This window comes from Pseudoliparis swirei, chromosome 10 (genome assembly GCF_029220125.1).
Source record: "Pseudoliparis swirei isolate HS2019 ecotype Mariana Trench chromosome 10, NWPU_hadal_v1, whole genome shotgun sequence".
NCBI lineage: Eukaryota > Metazoa > Chordata > Actinopteri > Perciformes > Liparidae > Pseudoliparis > Pseudoliparis swirei.
The window spans coordinates 11,162,841-11,185,689 of record NC_079397.1 but is presented as its reverse complement, the minus strand read 5'-3'; the positions used below and the strand labels follow the sequence as shown (position 1 = coordinate 11,185,689).

At 46.0% G+C, this 22,849-nt stretch overlaps 1 protein-coding gene across 7 annotated transcripts in view; it reads left to right on the top strand.

Annotated features, from left to right (window-relative positions):
• The window catches only part of cald1a (caldesmon 1a), a 51,126-nt gene that overhangs the window by 7,528 nt on the left and 20,749 nt on the right, over positions 1 to 22,849 (top strand). For 4 of the 7 annotated variants that reach the window (XR_008833013.1, XM_056424722.1, XM_056424721.1 and 1 more), the window contains exon 2: positions 17,877 to 17,962. The exons of 1 other annotated variant lie outside the window; for it this stretch is intronic. Coding sequence is in view for 5 of the 6 variants with exons in the window: in XM_056424721.1 (XP_056280696.1) it covers positions 17,877 to 17,962 (86 nt within the window). In the remaining variant the exon portion in view is untranslated. Of the gene's footprint in view, positions 1 to 5,280; positions 5,301 to 16,718; positions 16,853 to 17,876; positions 17,963 to 22,849 lie in introns of those variants that run through there. 2 more of the 7 variants (XM_056424724.1, XM_056424723.1) reach the window with 2 other exon arrangements.

The following is a 22,849-nucleotide window of genomic DNA, read 5'->3' as shown; positions in this document are numbered from 1 at the left end:
TTTTACCTCATCAGGGCTCTGCCAGTGGTGATTGGGAGACACACTCAGTCAGGTTTTTATTGGATAACCCTAGCTCTGTACTGGAGGGGTCCACGGCCACCGAGGTGACAGCCAAATGGTACTTATTAAACGAAGGGCTGATTCATACTATATGCCCTACTGCTGTTGAACCTTGTTGGAGACTTAATGTTTGGCTGTTATGCCAAAGTCTAGTCACATTTGTTATGACTGTCACGTTCTTGTCACAGGGTGAGGCTCAGGCGCAGAGAGACAGGCTGGACGCAATATGAATAACAAAAAAGCATTCTTTAATGAGGCAAAACAGTTTACCAAAAAAACCAACAAGGTCCAAAAGGGGCAGGCAGAGAATCCAGGTTCAGGGCAGGCAGGGTCAACAGGCAGAACCAGGAACACGGACAGGACGACGGGAAAAGGACACGGAACTATAGACGACAATCCGACAGGAGACAAGGGAAAGACTGACACAATATATAGGGGGGGAAACAGGTGTACGACATCAGACAGTAACGAGACAAGAGTGGCTGAGGGCAGGTGCAGGGAATTAAACAATTAAGACAGAAGACACAGAGGAGACATAGGAGAAACAGAACAGGGTGTTACAATGACTGAGATACATATGCGTACAATTATCCTCTGATCAGATGGCAGGTTTTGTGAATTCCCCGCCTTAAAAAAAACACACATACAATTATTTGATATGGAGAAAAATGTGTTCTTTATTGAGTTGAATTAGTAATATCCACTTGATTAACATGAAAGCTTTCTTGGAGATGCATGTTAGCACCTCGACAGGGATAATAGCTGTGGGTCCCGTCATCTCTGCTTATTTACCCAGTACACAGCTCTCTGCACAAATTGAGCGTGGCGTCTAATGGAGTGTGAGCGTGGATTAATTATCCCCATATTTAGACTAATGGCGCCTTCTCTTCTGATTAATGATGACACATGTCGCACGAAGAAGGGCACAGCTAAAACATACCAACAGTTTTATATTGGAATGAGATACCTGCCACTTGAATGTTGTGTCATTTAGGATGAAGGCGTATGAAAAGACTTGTTTCTAATAAAAGCGATGTCGCAAGAACTAAAATCAGCCGGAGAGTCCTGAATGTCTAAATATCTGAGCCAACGGAGGTCGCATTGAGTTGCAATATGATGCGTTCAAGTTCTGTTCAGTCAAAATGTAAGCATCCTCGTGTAAGGAATGAACATGAAGCAACATGCATCGCTCGTAGGAATCATTTGGTGATGTGTGACGATTTGTTAGTATGCAAAATCTGATTTTTTTGGCAGGTACGTGTGATTTTTCCATCAATACCAAACAATCAATTTTGATAATTATCTTCTCTATTATTATTATTTGTTCTAATAATAATATAGTGACTACATATGCACTCAGCAGAAGCTTTTGATAGGACTTGTATGTGCTTTCTGGTGGACAAACTAAAGAAATATTTGTATTCCGCAATTTTTTAGGCAATTTACAGGCCAACATATACACCGTTAACAATAAACATGCAATAAGATGAGCTAATATAAAATTGTAATAATAGGATAGGATATTGTCGACCCGGCCAATATATGGTTTTCACTGGAAAGCAGAGACGACTAAAAGTGTTTGGGATGATTTTGGAAGGATATGGTTTGAGCAAATGGTTTTCGGTGGCTTGGTGATGGTTCATTGGATTAGATATTGAAGAAGGTTCAAATTGGTCTAGTGCATAAGAGGGATGGGGTGCCCATGCTGGCTGGCCTCATTAAACCTGCCTTAACGAGAAACAAAACACCCAGACGCCCCCCCCCCCCCCCCCCCTAGAACAATGGTTTATTGTTATCAAAGAGTCTGCGTCCCGTGGATGATGGAGTCTGGCTTGTGTCCCGGCAGATTTTTCATGAGACTCAGTGGGTCCTGAGTCGAGCCCTGAGCCCCGCAGTGCCACTCAATTCTGTGACAGCCACCTGGGAGACCACCTTGGAAAAGCGGCTCCTATTAGTTCAGGTGAGACTTAATGACCAGTAATAGTACACCAGCCAACCAAACTGTGCTAAAGGGCTCCGGGCAGGCCGAAATGAAAAACCAGTCACTCAAGCTCCGAACATAAACACAAGGTGGGTGGTGGGTGAGGGTGAATGGGTATGTCTGTAGGGGTCCAGCAGACATGCATCTATGCGTTTGAGAGCAGAGGTAATCCAGATGGAGGAGACCATTTTCTAGTGCCAGAATATGGGTGAACCCCCCGCACCCCCATGGACAGATTATAGCCGGGGGGGGTCCGACTGTGGTTTTTGAATTTATTCCCATTTAGCTCTGCTTTGTGAACCAAATCTCATTTGCAGTTTTGCCATCAGCAAAAAAACAGAAGAAGCTTGAAGCAACTTCAACGGAGCAACCAGAGAAGACTCCTAAGAGCACCGCTCAATTATTTACAATTTCATGGTTGTCTGAGATATGTGTTATTCTAATACATTTAGGAATTAGGAGGTTTAAGTACCCCACATATATTAACCTCTAAAACTGAATTTTATTCCCAATTTCCTGGTAAATGCCACATCATGCTAAATGGCGTTCAATGATTGCGTATTCCATGCTCTAAAAAGTCTGTGGTCCAGAATTAGCACAGGCATTAAAAAGTAAGCAATTCCACCATTTCAAATGGTATGATATGAGTCAATAAACCACAGAATAAAATTACTTTTAGCTCCCAGGGAGAATAAGCTGCAAAGCTCCCAGGCCCGCAAAAGGCAGACGGAGAAACATCGTGTAATCTTGAATGAAAGAGTCGAAGACAGAGGAAGAGAGAGCGAGAGAGCTTTATGTCTCATGAAGCTCTAGGGTTTCCTGGAATTTCTGGCAATGGATCCCAAAGTCACATAACCACAGAAAGAGAAGAAATGGACTCAGACAGGGGGGTACCTCTCCTGAAGGACGCAGTTCAAGACGCTCTGCTGCTCTGCCACTGTGCACCGGCAACGTGAAGATCTCTCGTGTGTGTGTGCGCCGGCGGTCACTTCGGCCTCCAGACTGACGGAGACGATGAACACAGGACACACCTGCACAGAGTGCAGAGTATAAAGTGACATATATTACCGACTCAATACCTACAGATTAACGACGCCGGCTCTGGCCTTTCTCCTTAAGAGGGGCGGGGGGGGGGCGGGGGCACTAGATGTGTACCCATCCAAGCTGGCAGCCTCCCACGCTAATAAATAATAAAAGCCAGCACAGCCGGGCACAGATCTAGTAAAGCTAGTGAGCTGTAGAGCCCTGAAAGAAAGGATCTGGGGTATGAGGAGAGTGGAATGTGTTTGTTGGACGGAGAGGTGAGCTCTCTGTCGCTCAGAGGATGTGCATCCGCCGAGTCCGACGCAACGCTAATGCTTTAATACTGGGAAACTCGATACTACAGGCCGCTGACGGATTGAAAGAAATGCCACATTTTCCACAGGGGCAGGATGTCTATTGGGATTTGATTTTCATCTGAGTCAATGTGCTGCACATTGCTAGTTCCTAGCATCATATCTGTCAACCAGTGTAAGTGGACTGGGATCAGGAGACTGGTTTACTCGACTGAATTTTGTGCTGACTCCTGCAGTCCTTTGTCAAGATCTGTGCTTCACCCTTTTCTATTACTGCACTTCTTCCCATAACTACAGTGGGTTCTCCCCTCCGCTCGGCGCTCAGTCGATATGTGCCAGCTCCCATTTAGAGAGAAGTATTACTGGAAAATTCATGAAGTATCGAATTGAATCTCTTAGATAGAGCTAAAAGTACTATTGAAGTTGTTGATATTAATGCAATGCAAAATAACAATTCTTGCTGACTGTAGAGCGGGGTAAGATGGAAAGGTTCCACGCCATTCCACAGATCAATAATTGTGGATGGTAACGCGCCAAAGAAACAGTAGCAATGCGCAAAAAGCAAGGCATCGAAAACTGTGAGCCGATGGAAAGAAGGTTCCATATTTGAATGATACAAAATCACTTTAGAAAATGTCTTTGAGGATGGAAATGCTTTGATCGTGTTTGCACGGCACTCGAGCTGAACTTTTGTATACACAAGGACTCGCCTGGCTATGTGTTGTGCGAAAGCTGATGCTCAGAGTGACAAGCCCCTCGGAAAATATCACGAGACTCTGCAGTTCCCCTCCACTCTACAAACCGTTTTCACAGCATGCAAGCCTGGCATTTTGGATTTAATAATAACTTTTTTTGTATAGGGCCTTTAAAGGTACTCAAGTCAAACAACAGAAGCAACAGCATAACAAAAAGAGATGACAATAGTGAGAAACACAATAAAAGTATCACAGGCTCAATGCAGATTTAAATAAATGGGTTTTAAGTGCTGTTTTGAAAGTGCAGAGTGACGGAAAACGTCTGAGGTGATGGCGAAGAGAGTTCCAGAGGGAGGGGGCAACAATTGAGAAAGCCCTGCTTGGACAGAGTATATGGGGGGTAAGGAGGTTGGCGTCTGCAGATCTTCATTTCATTTCTCAGCTTTGTTTTTCAAGATTCAAGGTTTTTATTTGCCATTTGTGCATTGACCTACAGTCCAGACACATTGGAATTATTGTGCATTATTTGGACCGTTGGCCTTTGCACTAATGGCAAATAAAAACCTTGAAGGTTTGTTTTTCGGTCAAAACGGCCGGCTTTGTTTTGGCACGAACCGGCAAAGAGACGGATACCATTTAGCAATTGGTAGAGACCAAAACAGAGCTCAAAGAACAGAACATATTGGAGTTAATTAATTTTCCAGGTTTGCTAGACTCACAGCGAAGGCTTACATTAAGGATGCTCACGAGGAACACAGGATATCATTGCAACTGTTTGTTTAAATACCTTTAAGCACAATACTGAGAGATATTAGCTGTCCAATGTAACTTGAACCTGTTGGACGTGTCTTACTGGTAAAAAAAACACCCGAATCCGATCCCTTGGTCGGTGTCATGGCAACTGGAGCACATGTATCAGCTGCTGATTTGAGACATCTTGTAGTTTCCACACCTGGCGAAGTAGTCCAAGCTCATCCACTATTAAATGGCTTTGCCCCGCATCAACTCTCTGAGAGCATGTCATACCCAGAGAGAGAGAGAGAGGATTAAAACAGAACATCTTTCGGCTGTCTGACAGGTTCTCTATAGTCATCCCTTTTTTCTGCCTTGTGTCTATTTTACAAGTTTCTTGTCTTGTGTGTTCCCTGAAGAAACCCTCAGATTTCCACCAGTAGGACTGAACTAAAAGAACTGTCAGGGGGTTACTCCACCTCTCCACATCCGACTGTGAGTAATAGACCAACCCCGGTCAGGTCATCTTGAAGCCCGCCACCCCACCCACAACCCTACCCGCTCCTTAATCTCCTCCTATCTCTCGCCAGGAATGCAGCCCCTTATTTTGAAAAATACCTTGTCATGTAATACCCTTGAAAAGCCTCGCTGAACACTTCAACAAAAAAAAATTGGCATTCCGCTGCTGTGATTTACCGACCCGTGGGTTAAAACAAAGCAAAAGAGATAAAGATTTACGACATTTTGGAGAGATTTGAATAAATATGTCTCCCGCAAAAGTGACTTTCTCGCGTGCACAAAAAAGGCAAACGTGTGCCGGCGTTTGCGCTCGGTTGTCATGTTTTCAGCAGGCACTCAGTATGTGGGGGCATTGCATCATGCTTCATAGCCTCACTGTAACCCCATGTATGTTTCCATGTAAGGTATGATTGGAAGACAGTCTTCCTCACTGTGGTTATCGCCAGCCGCATAAATCACTCTGCCGTTTATATTCCTTTTTTTTTTCTTCTCCATCCCTCCGATTCTCTCTCCCTCTTTCACCAAAGTGTAATTTCTCTCCGGCCACGGGAGAGCCGCACGTCCACCGCGACAGAAACGTGGCTTTTACAGGAAGCATGTCACAAATGCTCAGCAGATCCATTTTCTTTCCATGTTTTTGCCTTCGAGAAACACATCGGGAACCTCTCGAGCTTTATGGGAAATACCATTTTATGTTCCACTTAATGTTTCCAGCATGTCACGTTATTGCCCGTACAGCGGAGGCTGTGGGCTGTTGTGGATAATGCTAATCACATATACTTTTAGATTCTCGTCGTTGCGCTTTGGTGTATATCCCCGAGTGACTTACGCTTATTAAAAAAAAAGTACACGTTCAGGCTCTTGCCTGGGGCCCTTATGGCCAGACACGCTGGCTTTTTGCGGCGATTGAAAACTGCGATCTTCCAGTTTCTGGTTACAAGAGCTGAACTTTTGCTCACAGACATGTCGGCACAGACTCGCACGGCGCAGTCGAGCTCCTTTCTGCTCCGTCCTGCCCTGTGTTTATCCTTTTCCGTTCGATTCTGCTTCATTGCCATCAGCTGGATAAACTGTTCCCCCGCTGCAGCGTCGGCAGCAGCAGTGCTGAGACTGCAGCCCGCCATATATCAGCCCTCTGGTTCCACTAGTCTCCATGGTCAGCTCACTAGTAGCAGATTAATGTCCCGTTGAGGAGACACAGACTCCTTCCCCCGGCCTCATATGCCGTGACAGACGGCGGGTGTCAAGGCGGGCTGTCCGAAAGCAGCGGGAGGAGGCGGCTTTCCTTTTTTATAAATGGACACGAGAGAAGGATAAGGAATGGATTCATCACGAGTCACATGGTCTTGTGCGCAACTATAAATCTAGGAATGTATGTATGCGTGTGTGTATATTGTTCCTTTATTTATCTCAAGAGCTGTTCCTCCATTTATTTCACACTCGGTGGGTGTATTGCTTCACACCCACGGGAGTGCTTGTCAAATTTGGTGCAATTTGGCCCAGTTAAGATGGGGGGGGGGGGGGGGGGGTTCAGGTCATTGAGTTTACCATCACCTCCTTTGTCATTGGCTTCATTCAGCATCTGTCTGTCATTATTTATTTACAGTCCTATTTAATAGACTCAAGTCACGAGGCACTGAGGGACTTGATGATGTTGTCCTTGTGTATTCATCATAACTCTGGTTTGTTATGACAGGGTGATTATTTAGAAAACTTGCATGTATTTAGTCATTCGTCGCGGTTTGTCTGATCATATTATATTGTGTATTATACAATATTGGCCCTTTTTATAGCACATTGGCTCAGATATCACAATTGGTCCTGAGGGACAAAAAGTATGTAATATCGCATGTCAAGTGCAGGGGTGCATATTTATTGAAGTTATTTGACGTTCCGGCCATTTGCACCAGAATAGCTGCTGCATGTCTTTGCGAAGATGCTTACGTAAGAGTGCTGCAGGGCTGAGAGCGAGAACCACCTGAAACCTGAGAATACAGGACAAGAAACAGCCGGATTGGCTTGTTTATCACTGTGTTCATCGCTGGGAAGCAAAATAAAAGATGTTCATTTGAATGAATAATGTGGCTCTAAAAGGTCATACATCAACAGATGGTTTCGATTTCAGGAGATTTACAGGCGATTAGCTTAGTTTAGCACAAAGACTGGTAGCAGGGAGAAAGAGCAGCGCTAATCTGTCTAAAAACAGACGTTTTTATGTTGTCTTTTTGTACAAACTAAGTAAACAAAAAGTCCCGCCCTTCAACACCGAACGGCCAATCATACCGTAGCATCGGTCAGCTCTGCTGAGGGTCCAACATCTGACCGTCTCTGCTCCGCAGACTTTGATGGAACTGTCAGATTTACTTCATTACATTTTCATTTTGAGCTGAACTCTGTGTAATAGCGACGCTCGTTACCCGAAGAGGTCGGAAGGAGGTATTCTTTGCTAAAATGTCCCGTTTCTTCGTGAAAACCTGTGGAGCAAACATAAGCAGAGTACGTCATTAACGAGCAACTGAGCGCCGTATCAATCTTCTCTTTGAACTTTAATAAGTTAGCTGAATTGACCTATTTCCCAAGATGTTGCCCTCTCCCTTTTAAGATGGAATACAACGTTTCCACAATGCGTTTAAAGCACACGTCACTTTATTTGTTGCTTTGTGCTCTTTATTTTTCATCTCTTTTTGCTGGCATTTCACACGGAATAATAATGTGATAAGATTCTTGCGAAATGAAATACCGACATAGATTTTTTTTTTCTTCTTCGCAATGGCAGGAGAATGTCAAAGCTGCTCACTATAACAGAGAGGGGGGGGGCAGATAAACAAACTCTCTCTAACTTAAGCACAGGACTGCGGCGTTTCAGACCGCTCTCTCTCTCTCTCTCTCTCTCTCTCTTTTTCACCGAGAGGAATGTTCCGCGGGCCTCGCCGCTCCGACTCGGCTGTCGAGCTCATGTGCCAAGATGAAGAAAGCTTTTTGTGTGTTTTTACAACAACAAGAAGAAAATGTCAGAGCAGAGAGCGGGTCAGGTGTTTTGCGCGTTTGTGTGCGTGCGCCCGACGGCGTTCGCTGAGACGTCGCGGCGGGGTCACGCTGCTTTGAGAGGGAGCCGACTCTGAGGCCACTGTGTGTAGTGAGTGTGAGGAGCTCTATCTCGCTGTGCAGCATGAGAGAGAGAACCCCCTCAGCCCCCCCCCTTCTTTTTTTTCTTCTTCTTTTTCCCAGTTTGGTTACGGGAAAAAGGCAGCATTTTTTCTTTCCATATTTGGTCATGTGGAGCACGGCCAGGGAGCAGTAGCCTTTTGATGCCGTACAAACATCCCGATTTTGTGTGGGATTTGTACGTTTTGGAATGCTTTTTCTTCCCAATTCTGTCCGTTTGTGGGTGGAGGAACTAAAAGTGCACTTCTAAAAAGGGACACAAGCCTGTTAAAAGTCAAAGAATAGAGGGGAATCACGCTGCCTCTCAAAGAAGTTGCCTTTTTACAGTATGATTGATGATTTGGGCAGCAAGCATCCAACTTCTAATGCAAATGTACGTCTTAAAACCAAGCTTAAAGAGGAAGACAATGTTTTATAACCCGTCTTTTTCTGCCAACTGCGGCATCCGCTCGTCTCGGGCAGCTATTTAATTTCTTCAATTGGATCAGCAGCTGACAAATAAGAATTCATTTCATTTCAGTGGTTAACTTTTAAGAGCTTCCAGTAAGATGTTTTAAACCTGCGGAAGCTGGATTTAGATCTCCTAAATGAGAATAAAGATGGCGACCTTCCGTCGGGAAGGCTGTCAGATTTAGATGATGGATATGGCATGTCGGGGTAATGTTTTTATTTCAATTTAAGTGTGACTTAGCTCCAGGCGTGCGGTTTAAAGACACATAAACATACCCTCAATCTGAAAGGGGAACGCCGGCTGGTGAGGCTCAGGTGTTTTCAGCTGCCTTGTGATGAGCTGCACGAAACTCCCATCCATGTGTGGGACCGTGAGAGAATAAATATTAAAAGAACAGTGAGTCACCGTATAAATATATACAACAGATGACTGTGTGCTCAAAGTTTAGCGAGGTTATCTTGCCGAGAGCGGAAAATCAAACGCACAATTCAAGAATGCTACTTTGCGAGTAAATTGTTTCACTCAGACAACCGAGAGTTTAGAAAGTATCAAACTGCAGAGTCCTTTCCAAAAAAGACGTGTCAGTTAGAAAGATAACGAAAGCAAATAGTATTTATTATCATGAGCGTTTCACAAAATGCTTATTTGAGATTGTACTGACCAGTATTATTGCGTTTTTAAAAATAGGCAAAGCACCAAACATCTTATATCACGGGCAATAGGTCTTTCTACGGCCTTTCACAATGTGCGTATTGTTTTCTATGGTTGTCGAGGGTTAGACCTGACCTACACGATACTTACAATAATAATTACCGTTTGTAGGGGTCTTGCATTTGGTAGTTTCAGTCATTATTTTTATTCACTGAGAAGTAATTACTGAGATCTGGGAGCATGGAGTCATCAGGAGAAGAATAGATCAGACCGGTTGTATGGCAAGTACAGGAGGTCAAAGTTGAACCAGAATATGTTTTTAACCCTCCTGTTACCTTTATATTTACTGACATATTTTACCCTTGGGGTCAATTTGACCCCAGCAATTAAAACCTCCAGAGAATTATTAGAATTAATATTGTTTTCCAAGTTTAAGTGTGAGGTACTTTATGTTTGTTTGTTGACTCCCTAAATAGCCCTTTAAATATATAAAAAAGTTGATATTTCTTATATGTTTGACACAGTGAAAAACAGCCTGGGGTCAAATTGACCCGAAAGAACACCGACATTAAACATTGAATGGGGTCAAATTGACCCTACGGTAACAGGAGGGTTAAGGTGTGCATTTGACTTGGTGGTGCAATCCTATTCCAATAACAGCGATGTTCTGAACTACCAAATATGTCCCAAGTTACCATTTAAAGAACCCGAATGTTTTCATTTGGTTTCGACCGCTGCGTATATAGTCCTGAATATATGAATCCAGTGGTTGATTCATTCCAGCAGTGTTCAGTGTAACCCGTTCCCCCCCCTGTGAGATATAATGCATCCAAGGTATTCCATTGAGATGTTCTTGGCTGCGTGTGTGTGAGAAAAGATAACCTCACTCAGTCTGTCTCAGTGTGTATGATTCACCGGGCGCACAGAGGTGTTATGGAATGTGAACCGTTGTCTGGGAATGCAGGAGTCTCCTCATTTTGCACCAAATGGAAACGTTACATCTTGAGCTGCGCTGGTGTGGAAACAATTTCCCCTCGCCGGTTCGTCTTCTATCTGAAAAGCTAAAGTCAGCACAGACACACGGGGGGAGGAGATTTGAAGGCGGCTCGTGTCTCATCGGCGACATCTAGGGTCGCTCACGGCAACGTATCCGAGGCATTCGGCAACGTCTGGTCCAACGTCTTGCCCCCCCCCCCCTCAAAACCATCAGTACGCGTTTGACTTGCCGCAGTGGCACTAGCTTCTCAGGTTTGCCGATGAACACTGTCTGCTCATGCTCGGGACTTATTATTTTTTTCCTCATTCGAGCCGAAGCCACACATTAAAAAAATAAAAAAGTGTCTTGGAGGCGATTGGAGTGCGAGTGGAAAGCAGATGGTTTTGAGATTGAGCTTGAGGTCTGATGCAGTTGGCCTCCTCTTATGTCGCAGCCGAAGACTTTGGATTTGACAACATAAGCTATTGTGGTTGATATTCACACTGTGGCATGAAATGCAGACACAGACAAATACAGAAAAGAAGCTTGGCTGCATGGACATGGGTAAACCAATTACTTAACTTAATTCATAGCCAAGCCTGAGTCTTCTCATATTGGAGCTGAACACACAAGTCCGCAGCTGTTGCATTGTGGTCCAAGAGGAGATAGAGACAGTGAGAGTTAAAGAAACAGGCGGCTGATAATTGGATTTTTGAGGTTGATATTAATACTAGAAAAGAAGAAAAAAACATGAACAATATATCAGCGTATTCTCTTTTATTTCGAACACGTATACAAAAAAAACCTGTTCCGGATGATTCTTCATATATGTATCTGTACTGAGTGGGACATTTTAAAGTAACACTTAAACACTAGCAGCTGATATAACAGCAAGTTCAGTTCGTATCAATAGTATCAACAACTATAAACAACAAATGATGACTTTGTGAGGAAAGAAAAATCAAACGCAGCCTCTAAAACATGTGAATTTTGGAGAAAGACGTCTTAAAATTACCGCGTACAAATCTTTCGGCATTTCTGTTCCAATGCGAGAGCTGCCACCTTGTGACGTCACAAATTAGAGCAAAACACATACAAACAATTATAAAGGGCCATGGCTGCCTTACTTACGAGGCAAGCCACCGTAACCCGCTATCAAGATGAGCTAATGTTACCATAAGTCCACAAACGGCCTTCTCCCAGATCCTTCCACCCGTGGTGATTGAACATTTAATCATTTTTCGAAGTTCAAACCGTTATTCAAAATGTCCGACAGTAGCAGCCTTATTACACAGTAATACCCAGTATCGGTCGCTCACGCCGGCCCACCGATGTATCCGTCAGGCTCTGAGGGGCGGGCGAGAGGAACAGATTCTCGATGGCAGTTGAAGGACGAGTGGAGAAAGAGAGACATTCTTGGCCTCGACGCACCGAAAAAAGCCTCCGGTGAATTTATGAACGCTCGGCCACATCCTGGGACCGTAAATGTGTTAATGGTGCCGAGGCCCGGACCCGTGAGCGGGGGAACCGCAGCCGCAAGGCCAGCTTTCCAAACACGCCACTGCAGGTGGTGATGGATATCACACACACTGTGCTCGCGGTGGCTGCAGGTATTTTTAGTATCACACTTGTCAAAATACACACAGAAATTCTCGCACGCATTTAAAGTGGACGCAAAAAAGAAAAAAAGGAAGCGCGCATGCATTCGTATGCGCTTCCTCCCCCGCTGCACATCTGCAAACTTTCCACGCACACGTTTACATAAACACACACAAAACTCATTTCCTGTTTGTTTAATCCCGTTTATCGTGACGCACACACACACACACCCTCGCGCGCGGGCCGAACGTCTTTTTAACCGCCCTGTCTGTCTAATCTCAGGAGACTCCTTACCCCTGCAGAAAACGTTCGATTTACCCGACTCAAACTGTCCCTAGAGCCTTCGCCAAAACAGCTGTGAGTGTGCACTACCTGCAGGCGTGCAGTGTCTCTCTTTATTTCTCTCCTCCCTGGTTTACTGCAGGAGCTTTATCCGTCTGATAAAACAAACATTAAATTCTTCATTCTTATTTTGCCAGAATACCAATATATCTTAGCTGAGACCCAATGGACCTCTGCCTCTCTGGGTTTAAGTGCACGTCTGTTCATCTCCTGTCAAGGAAGCGTCCAAAAGTCATCAAATAAACAGGTTGCAGCAGGTCGTCCAATAGCGACGCGCAAACGGCGGAACGTCGGTTAACTCCTGCGTACGCAAACTCGAAAAGTCTCTCCGACGACGTGTTCGTGAATGATGTGCTTCGGTGCAAAAGTACGTTCTTCGTGGTTGTTCTTGTGGTGGAATAAACCGTAATAACGAGATTTTGACCGCTGAGGGTGCTGCGGTACAATACGGAGCAGCACGGCAGCAAAACCAGAGGAGAAGAAAACCGCTCGCTAGACAATGTGAAGGCAAATAATGCAAAATAAATAAATCTTCCCAAACGTTTTATGAGGCAGGAAATGCGAGAACCACTGAACGTCCTCATGATGGTATTTGAAACGAGGGCGCAATAAATGCCTCATATGTGTCAGAATGAGGAGACAATTGTATTTTGGAATAGACGTCTTTCATTCCTATTATGGCTCACTAAACGTTGATTGATGAAGACGGCTGGTGTCAAAATACTTAAATCCTGCTCCTCTCTTCACAGTTTATGGGCCATATCCTGCGCGATATCCCGTGATGCGTAGCCTATTCATTATAATCTCAATAATATTGGACTTTATTCCTTTTTGATGTAATCGACTTCCATTTTTCAAAAGTGACTTAGCGTTTGAACCTCTCGTGTCATCTCTTCTTCAAGGCAATTCAAACTATTTCCGAAAACCCAAACGACACGAGGCTGGGAAAAGAGCAGAAGCGATTCAGGAATCCTCCGACATACCAACCACTGCCGCAGGTGGACAACATTTTTCTTCCTTCCATTGATGCGGAGACTAGAAAGACCAGGCTTTGTGCCAGTGTTGTGCCCTCGCATTCCAGATACCTGGAATACCTCCCTTCACCTGGACACCGGCACAGCTGTGACATAGCTGCTAGACATACCGCTCCTCTCCTCTCCTCTCCCTCCTCTCCTCTCCCCAAAGAACAGTGTTGTCCTCTGGAGGCCGAGAGGAGAGCTGCAGTACATGTAGCGTGGCGGTGTTCGCTTTAAAGTCCACACACCCTGTAAACCCAGAACTAATGTTCCATGTGGGTATATATTTGGGTATATGGACACACACGGTGCACACTGTGGTTTCTGCTGTCACTGTTACGCGGCCTGAAGGTGCGTTCAAACCAAAAGCGAAACTTTTTTCGCGCGACCGAATCCCATGAAAAGTCAACGTACAGACGCGTGTGGCTGCGATAGACGCGATATTTTCCCGGGCGACGCGTTTACAGCGGCGCGTTTTCAGCGGTGCAATTTAGGCCCCGAGTTGAAATAATTCAACTTTGAGGCGGTCATCTCGCAACTCGGGCCAATCGGCTCTTGAGTTCCGCTCTCGTAGCGCTGGAAGCGGAAGTCTTTCAGACGTAACAGTAACTTCATCGGCGAAAGTGACGGAGCTGTGTGAGCCGACGGGTGATGTCATGAACCCAAACACGAGGGCGTGAGATACGTGGGACAACAATAAAAAAAGAACTAGTGGTTAGTTCTTCGTGGTGGATGAAGGAGATGAAAACGTTTTTTACGGAGACGAGACACGGAGATAAGCCCCGCCCCTCGCGGAGCGTCTCGACGCTCATGGCGAGAACGCGGTGAACGGTCGAGCGAGTAAACTCACGCGTTTTGGGCGACGCAAAAAATAGTTTGGCTTTTGGTGTGAACGCACCTTTACTCTTTTCGCTTTTCTCGTATCTAAAGGGAAAATCAAAAGAATTCAAATGTCCAATGCGCTCGTATATGACCAAAATACCAAAGAAAACGGCAATTGTGTCGTGCTAATTAGCAAATGTTAGCACGCTCGCTCGCTAAAATAAGATCGTAAAGATGGTCAATATTATAACTGCGAAACATCAGCGTGCTAGCGTTGTTATTGTGAGCGTGTCAGCTTACGCGCAAAGCCTCAACGAGCTGCTGGCGTCGCTGTCGACTTCTCGTCACTCGATCGTGCGTCTTGTGAATTTCAGACGACTCGTGGAAAATGTTTGTCTTTATCACAAAGGCGTCACGTTCCGACGTGTTTTAAATTCCTGTCAATAGCTCTTTAACTGTCATAAATGTCGCTTCTTTCAAAAACCTGAAACCGTAACGCGTGACCACGCCTCGCGAGCACCAGCTGCAACAAGTCACCATTGTTCTTTTACTCGCCGAGCTCACAGCTGGAGAGCACGCCGCGAGTTTCTCGTACTTGTTTATCTCCACGTTAATTCTCTTTATTCAACAAGCAAAACATTCACTGCACACAAGAAGGGATCCCGAGGAGGAGTCTGTCACTGGCATGTGAATGAGTCATTTAAAGGCTCTTTCAAGTCCCCGCCACTAAAAGCAGAGGCTAACTAGGAGCATTCCTCGCATAGCTCCTTCGCCATAATGCGGAGATTAATGTGTTTGTCTGAAGGTTGTGAGGGGATCGCTGCTCTGAGTATCACAGGAACACATCTGACCAAAGAGCTGCAGTTTTCCACTCTCGCACGCTGCGACGCCAGCATCGGGAACATTTCACCAAAGCCAGAAATAGACGCACCGCTGGCCCATACTTATTCCTCAGCCATGCTCCCAGACGGCTTGATCTGCTTTGTGCCTCGTTTGGCCGATAGGGGCCCATTGTTTGGGTGCTTTTGAAGACTTTGCGAGGAGATGGAGGCTTTATAAGGTGGTGTAATCCCAGTGGATGTCGGGATAATATCAACTCGGCTTTTAAGGCGTTTTAAGAGGCTGGCACTTAGACGCTGGGTTGTGTGCCAGGGTCTGGCAGTCTCGACAGGTAGTAATTTAACTGGTACATGTGTCATTATAGCCATTGTGGAAGGTTGAGGCAGACGGGGAAAGAGAAGGAGGGGGAGGAGGAATGAAAAGAGAGAGGCAGAATTTAAAAAAGGGGGGGGGGGGGCGGGATGGACGGATGCTGGTGTTTTAGAGATAGAAAGTGGAATAAATGGACAGATGCAGCGCAGGAAGGAAGGAAGTAGAGGTTTTACAGTTGATGTGCTAAGACAGGCTGAACTTGTAAAATAAAGTCTGAAAATGTCACAAACTTGCTCAACTTGATGGAATGTTGTCTCTCTCTCTCTCGTTCTGCTTCTGTTAGCTTTTGCAAAGTGTGGGTGGTCCCTTCAGCGATACACACAACCGTTGCGTTTCTACGTCTTACCGAGGGCCTTGTCTGCGAGCCACAGGCTTCCTCTCTTGCCCTCCGCCTGGCGAGCTCTCCCATGCGGAGACGAGACAATGTGGCCGCGCGGCGTTCAGTCTCGCTTTTCCTCGAACAGACTTATTCACACACGGTTTATCCGCTCGAAAAACATAATTATCTCAGGTTTGTTATTCGCGTGCGATCTTGTCTAAGTGGACCACTCGTTGATCACCTTGTTGACAAACCTACTTTCATTCAAAGCTTCTTGTAAATTACATGTTTTTAAATCTTCTGTCAGACTTTCTTCTTTTTTTTCTCTTCTGCAAAACGAAACGGCAATTAAAAAACGCAGTCTTCTTGGCTGCATAAATAACGCACTATTTTCAATAATAACTCTCGAGTTGAGATGCTGCCGTGCTCGTGTTACTAATAACCGTGTCTTCCTTGGCGTCGCTGGTTCTAGGAAGTGTATGATTAGACTCGTGTTGTTTCGAAGGCCTTGTCAGTATTTGTTATTGCTCTCATTTCGTCGACGTTTCCGCCGCACGAATCGCCCCGACATGCCGATCGCTTCCACGCTCCTTCGCTTCACAGATGACACTCAGAGTGCATCTAAACATCAAGAGTGAATCGTCGCGGTGTTTGAAATGTATCCTTCCTCTGAGGCTTTTACAGTGTTGTAAGGAGGTGGGTGGAGATGAGGCTGTGTTTACTGTACAGGCTCATGGAGGGGGGGGGGGGGGGTAAGCTTGCTTGAGGGAGAGAAGGAAGGAGGCCACTGAGGGATGGAGGGAGGGACAACTAGCCGGGAGGGGAAGGAAACAGGCATTTGCCTTTTCTGTCAGCCGGGGCTGGACTGAGGGAGACTGTGACGCCACGCTGGAGCTCTGGGTCTGTTTGGAGAGAGCGTTGTGAAAAGCTGGTTATGGTGTGAAGGAAAACACATTGTTCGAAGGCTAATTCAAGGTACGACAGTCAAAGTTCTTCCCTTTGTCTCTCCAGAGTTGTCTCACTGCACTCTGACGCAGAGCCACTCTCTGTCGCGCTTTCCTCCTCGTGCCGGACCACCGCGGAGAAAAACTTTTGGGTTTTTTAAGGTGCAACTGTCCTCCGGGCCGTCTGTTTGTTGTGCGAAACTGTCACGCACCTCGTTGTCTTCTTCCCCCAAGTGCTCCGCTCCAGTGTTTACTCTGCTCCGGTGCATCGAAGACGGTGCGAGTGCAGGATGGGAGGCTCCTGGGTGGTCTCGGTCCTCGCTGTCTCATATCCTCGTGGGGTATTTTTAGTGAGAGCTGCTGTTAACTGATTGAGTTAACATCCTGCGCTGCATTTCCCCTCATGTATCTCTGCTCTTTATTTTCGTGAATTTTCTGCCTCATTCCTCTTGTTTTTCACCAGCGTTTGTGGCCATGGGTTTAAGTCGGGCAGTCGGCCCCTGAGGCTGAGGCTATTAATACATAAGAACAAAGTCTGGTCAATGGGCATCACTCAAAGTTTTAATCTTATAAGTATTCAGTCCTGGTTCATTTTGTATGACCGTGCATACAGAAACTTTAATACCGGATACGACAGGAAACACTCAATAAGCAGCTACTCAACTATTCCAGTTTTTTTCAAATCGCTGATGAAAACATCCTCAAAATGACAGTTGCGAGGAACAATTGCGCTAACCCCGGGTGACAAATGCATTGTGTGTCCTGTGGCTACTTCACAATAATAGCCGCCCCGTGGTTTGCACTTGCAGTAACACAACACAGCTGGCATATGTCTCTCACGGTAACGTGTTCAATGCACGCCTCATTTCCTGTGAATCCCTCGTGCATTTTAACACAGTACAGTACGACTTGATGTCAGAAAACTCAGGCTTTGTTTGACGGGCGAACACGTATGTTTGCCCTCTCGGGATGCTGAGATGAATGTGTTCTCGTCTTTCTTTCCTCCGACAACTCACGAAATGAACGTGTCTGTGTTCGCTGATGTCGTCCCTCAGGGCACGATCATGGAGGAAATGGACTTTGAGCGGCGCCGGGAGCTGAGGAGGCAGAAGCGGGAGGAGATGCGCCTGGAGGCCGAGCGGTAAGACCCGTTTGTTCGTAGGTCCTTTGCGTTCGCGGATCAGCACTCCAGGATTATCCAGCTAGCGCTCTGCTTTCAAAAGGCAGTCCTCCACAACGGATTCATTCGGAGTTACGGCCACGGAAGTTGTCACCGAAGATCTTACTGCTCGGCTTGTGTGAAGCTGAGGGAGCAGCCTCCGCCGCATAATGAGGCTCTGGTTGTCTCTGATGTTCATGCCAAGCTGGAGCAGGAGGGAGCCAGCTTTAATGGCTCAGACCCTCCTCCAAAGTCTTTGAAAACATTGCTCAGCAGATATCGGCGTCCCCGACACAGGCGAAAAGAGAAGGGGAAAAAATGAGGTTGATAAGAAATCTGATAAGCGACAAGATGACCTTTAAGTGAGAATGTTCAATCGCGCTCTCCCTCCTCCCCCTTTCCAATTCGCTCTCCCGTATACCGCGGCCTTGTGAACTCTCTCTGATTCGATGGAAGAAATTGATTAAGCTAAAGTTCATTCCAACAAATTGATCGAGCGGTAACACGGCAAGTGCAGTAATCAAATCTAGTAAATGGGTTTTTTTTGTGCGAGAAGTTGACACATCGTGTGCCAGGGAGGCCTTCTAAAGAGCCTTCATGTATACTGCAGCCCTTCCCATTAGGGAGGAGGTTGATGTGGATCCAGATACTGGCCAAGGTCACTCGCCTGCGTGATGCATCTGTGAGGAGAGTTCTGCGAGAGCCGGTCGCTCCATCGCTGATGGGGAAAAAAAAACAGCTGACATCGGTCTGACCACTGCCGAATGCGTAGATGTTTCTCTCCGATAATTCTTCCGCGGCACAAAGACGACGTGTGCAGTATTTTACCTTTTGTTGACGAACGGCACCCTTTGCTCGAGGTAGAATTGCCTTTCCTGTGTAAAGGAAATCTGCTAAATTGTGCACACGGTGCACAATAGTGAAGGAGATATATGAGGTGATAAAATAGAGGGTTAAGTCATTCATCCAGACGTTGAAAAATAAAGTGTCTGGCAGCTTGCGTGTGCTGTATAAATGGTGCCACGATTAACTCCACTGGGGTATTACATGGAGACCAACAAGGGTCTTTTTAATCTTCTACTTATTTATTTTGGGAAATGCAATCAGCTGATAAGTAACATTGCATTGCAGTGCATACATGCCAAAGGTACTGTGTCTTTGTGTTGCTTTAAAAACAGTGTCGCCATCACATAGTTGTACATATCCTGTGCATATCTTTCCTTTGTTCAGGTGTCGCCTCGTTTTCGATAGCTTTACGTTCACATGAGTCACGGCTATACATTGTTCTCCCTCTTGGCGTGCTTTTTGTTTTTACTCCTTTTTTTGAATTTTTACGCCTCATTTCCCCAGATGCATTCTGGATAGCTGATTGACGTGGAGGTTAATGCTGTTGTTATGTTTCATGGCTTACAGCCCCCATAAAACCCCTGCTGCTCCACGTATTTATGCAGTTTTGGTGTGTTTATGATACACGGAGAAGATGGAATTTGGCAGAGAGTGTAGACTGAGAAGGGCCTGCACAGGAAAGAGAGGAGGACTCGCTGACTGAGAGAGAAATGGACCGCGAGGAGAAAAGAGTCGGAGTTGTAAGCGCCTCCGACGTGTACATATTCAGCTCGGCGGGAGTTTGTTCACGGCTGTTTATTTGGTCCGGGGAAGCAATCATTTCAACTGGCAGGCGACACGCCGCTCCTGTTATTGATAACAGATTACATTTCTGCACCATTTCCATTTCTGCCAATATATTGAAACGATCAATATTTACATGCCCCTCTTGGTTGGACTAGTCAGAACCACATGTTGTCTCATTGGCCCGCCCCCCCCCCATTCAACCATCACCGGGCACGCTGGGAGAAGACGGGGAGACAGCGGGGCCGTCGAATAGTGGCTGCAGGAATGCCAAATTCCTGGCTATTAGAAGTGTTTACTGGCCAGGGCTCCGTGGGCCGTTTCCTACATGCTGGGACTGTGTGTGTGTGTGTGTGTGTGTGTGTGTGTGTGTGTGTGTGTGTGTGTGTGTGTGTGTGTGTGTGTGTGTGTGTGTGTGTGTGTGTGTGTGTGTGTGTGTGTGTGTGTGTGTGTGTGTGTGTGTGTGTGTGTGTGTGTGTGTGTGTGTGTGTGTGTGTGTGTGTGTGTGTGTGTGGACTGAGAACCGCCAAGCCGTCCCTGTTCTGTCTTACATCAGCCTCGGTTATAGTTTAAAATTATTGTTTACATAGAGGTGCGCAATGGGCTTCAATTCACTTCTAGCTCTATTCAGTAAAGCCACACACACACACATGGTTTTCTGCTCTGCACAGACTCACACTCTCTCATGCTCAACGCTTCAATGAAACACACAGGAATGTCTCGACTGCCATGGGTTTTTTTTCTTCCCAAAGACAGCACATGGATGTGGAATGTTCCCAGTCAATCAGTGACCAGAGGCTACCAGCCTGGGCTGCATATAGTCGTCTTCTGTAACGGTAATAGTGCACATTGTTATTACTGCAGCGGAGCGGTTCATTATCCGTACAGAATATTAACACATAGCACAGAGATGGATACCGCAACGGTGAGTCATCCCTGCTGCATGTCGGACGGCCAGAGGAGCAGTTCAGGTTCTTTGTGCGGTTTGACTTCACGTGAAGCCGAGCGAACCTTTAAACCTCCACTGCACATGAGAGTGGAATCTATAGACATGTTTCCCCCAATTAAAAAGTATATCTATTTGAATGCTGAGTGAAGTTAATTCAAGACTTTGCTCGATGTACTATGTTGGTTTTGCAAGACTGTGAATTTCCTCTTTGATGTCCTTTTTAGGCAGTTTCTATTTCTGACGTTTGGCATTTCCTCTGTCTGCTCCTCCTCCTCCTCCGTCTTCCTTGTCACACTCCATCTCCTCCTCTCATTGGGTATGCGTCCCCTCTATCCTCTTCTTCTCCCCTGGGTGTCACTGGCTTTCTTCTCCTCCCTGTCATCCTCCCCCACCTCCATCACCCTTCTCCTCATCTTCTTCCACTTTCATTCTCAACCCCTTTAACCCTCCTTATTCTCCTCTTCCTCCCCGTTCTCTCCCAACCCATCTCTTCATTCCCTTTTTTAGCGACAAACCGCCCTCCTTTTCATCGTTCTGTTGCTTCTCTCTTTTGATCGTGTTCTTCCACTTTCATTTGCAAGTCCGAATCCTCCCTCACCCGATGTCCTTCTCGGTCTCCTCTTCCTCCACCAGCTCGAGTACTCTCCCTCCACCCATATCTTCTTCCTCCTATTTCCCCATGTTCATTCTTCACATCTGGGCTGTCCCCCTCCCCCCCCCGAGGGACCAGGAAGGGCCGAGGAAATAACACCCATCCTACCGCGAATGAGCCACGCCAAACAACCCACGCCCCGGGTGAATGGACCCAGTCCTGCATCGTAAACCTGTTGGTTCTGTGAGGAAGAGAGGGAGAGAGGGAGAGAGAGAGAGGGAGAGAGGGAGGGAGAGGTCGAGGTCGAGCCACGTATCTATGTCATCTTCTAACTCACAAAATCAGCTTGGAAAGGAGTTGAGCTTTTGTTGCTGATTTCTCAAAGCCAAATCGTACTCTTTTACCCCCCCCCCCCCCCCCCACACACACACACAAAGAAATAACAAAAAAAGAGCATTTTGCGCTTGGAAATGCTCTTTTTTTGTTATTTTTTTAAAATGCAGTCATGGGGAATTTGAACATTGTGAATTCTTGGAGCCGGCCCAGCGGAGCACAGGGTGGGGAGGGGAGACAGACGGGGTATGTTGTGGTTCTGTGGGCCGGCAGTAGGAAGGGAAATAGTCCAGAGAGGCCAGCGTGGGAATGGGTCAGCATTTCTGACAGTGTATGAAGAGCCTCCCCCTTCCTCCCCTCCTCCCCTCTCCCTCACCATCCCTCACTTCTCTCCCTTCCCCTCCCCTTTTTGTTCACAGCAGCTTTTCTTCTCGATCTCACTCTCTCTACGTTTCTCCTTCCCTTCCCTCTGTCCTCCTCCTCTCGATGAGGGGTGAAGAAGTCTTTTCTCGTGGGCTTTTCCCCAAATTGTTTTCACTGACATTTCTGAGATATTTAGCTGTAAAGCAAATGCTTGGACATATTTCTCCCCAATAGGCTCGCTGATGGCCATATTTTGGGCGCTGTCGATTTTGTTTTTCGCGAGTTGCTTCGTGGATGCAGATCTTTTATTCTCCTACGCAGAAAAAAACTCCCCCCGAGAAAAATTGGGGAATTTCTGCACATATATGACAAGACTTTTAATTTCCTTTTCAGCTATAACGTAAAAAAACTAAGAGTCTACTAGCCGTCAGACACAACTGTGCACTTTGCCCTCCTTACATACTCACTTTGCTAGCCAATAAAAGAGCATCTCTTGGTGCGATATTCTGACGGACCCACATACCCAAAGTTCATAACTGTTGCTGCACATCAGTCTGATGTCGCGTACGATTAAACTTGGAGATTTTCTTTTTCCATTTCCGTGCACGCCCTTTCCTTTTCCCGCTTTACATTTCCCACTTCTCCTTTGTATCTTCACGCCCGTCCACGCTTTTCACCTATCTCCATATTTCTATGTCGGTATGCTGATAGAGTTTGGGGCCTAGGTAAGGAAATGGATATTAAATCAGGGCTTTGGTTGTGTACGCGTCTCTAGCCACGGCTGTGATTGACAGGAATGCTAATTCAGCTTTTAGGAGTTTGTTCTTCTCTCCTACTGGAGGAATCTTTAATCCTGAGATTGTCGTCGACACCGCCACCGAGGACTCTTTTGTTCCATTTTTAGGTCTTCTCTTTTTCTCTTTCTCATGACATTTGGTGCTGTTTCTGGGATGGTGCAGTCCTCTGGGACTTACGGCAGTTGTTTCGCAACTTCTTCTTTCTT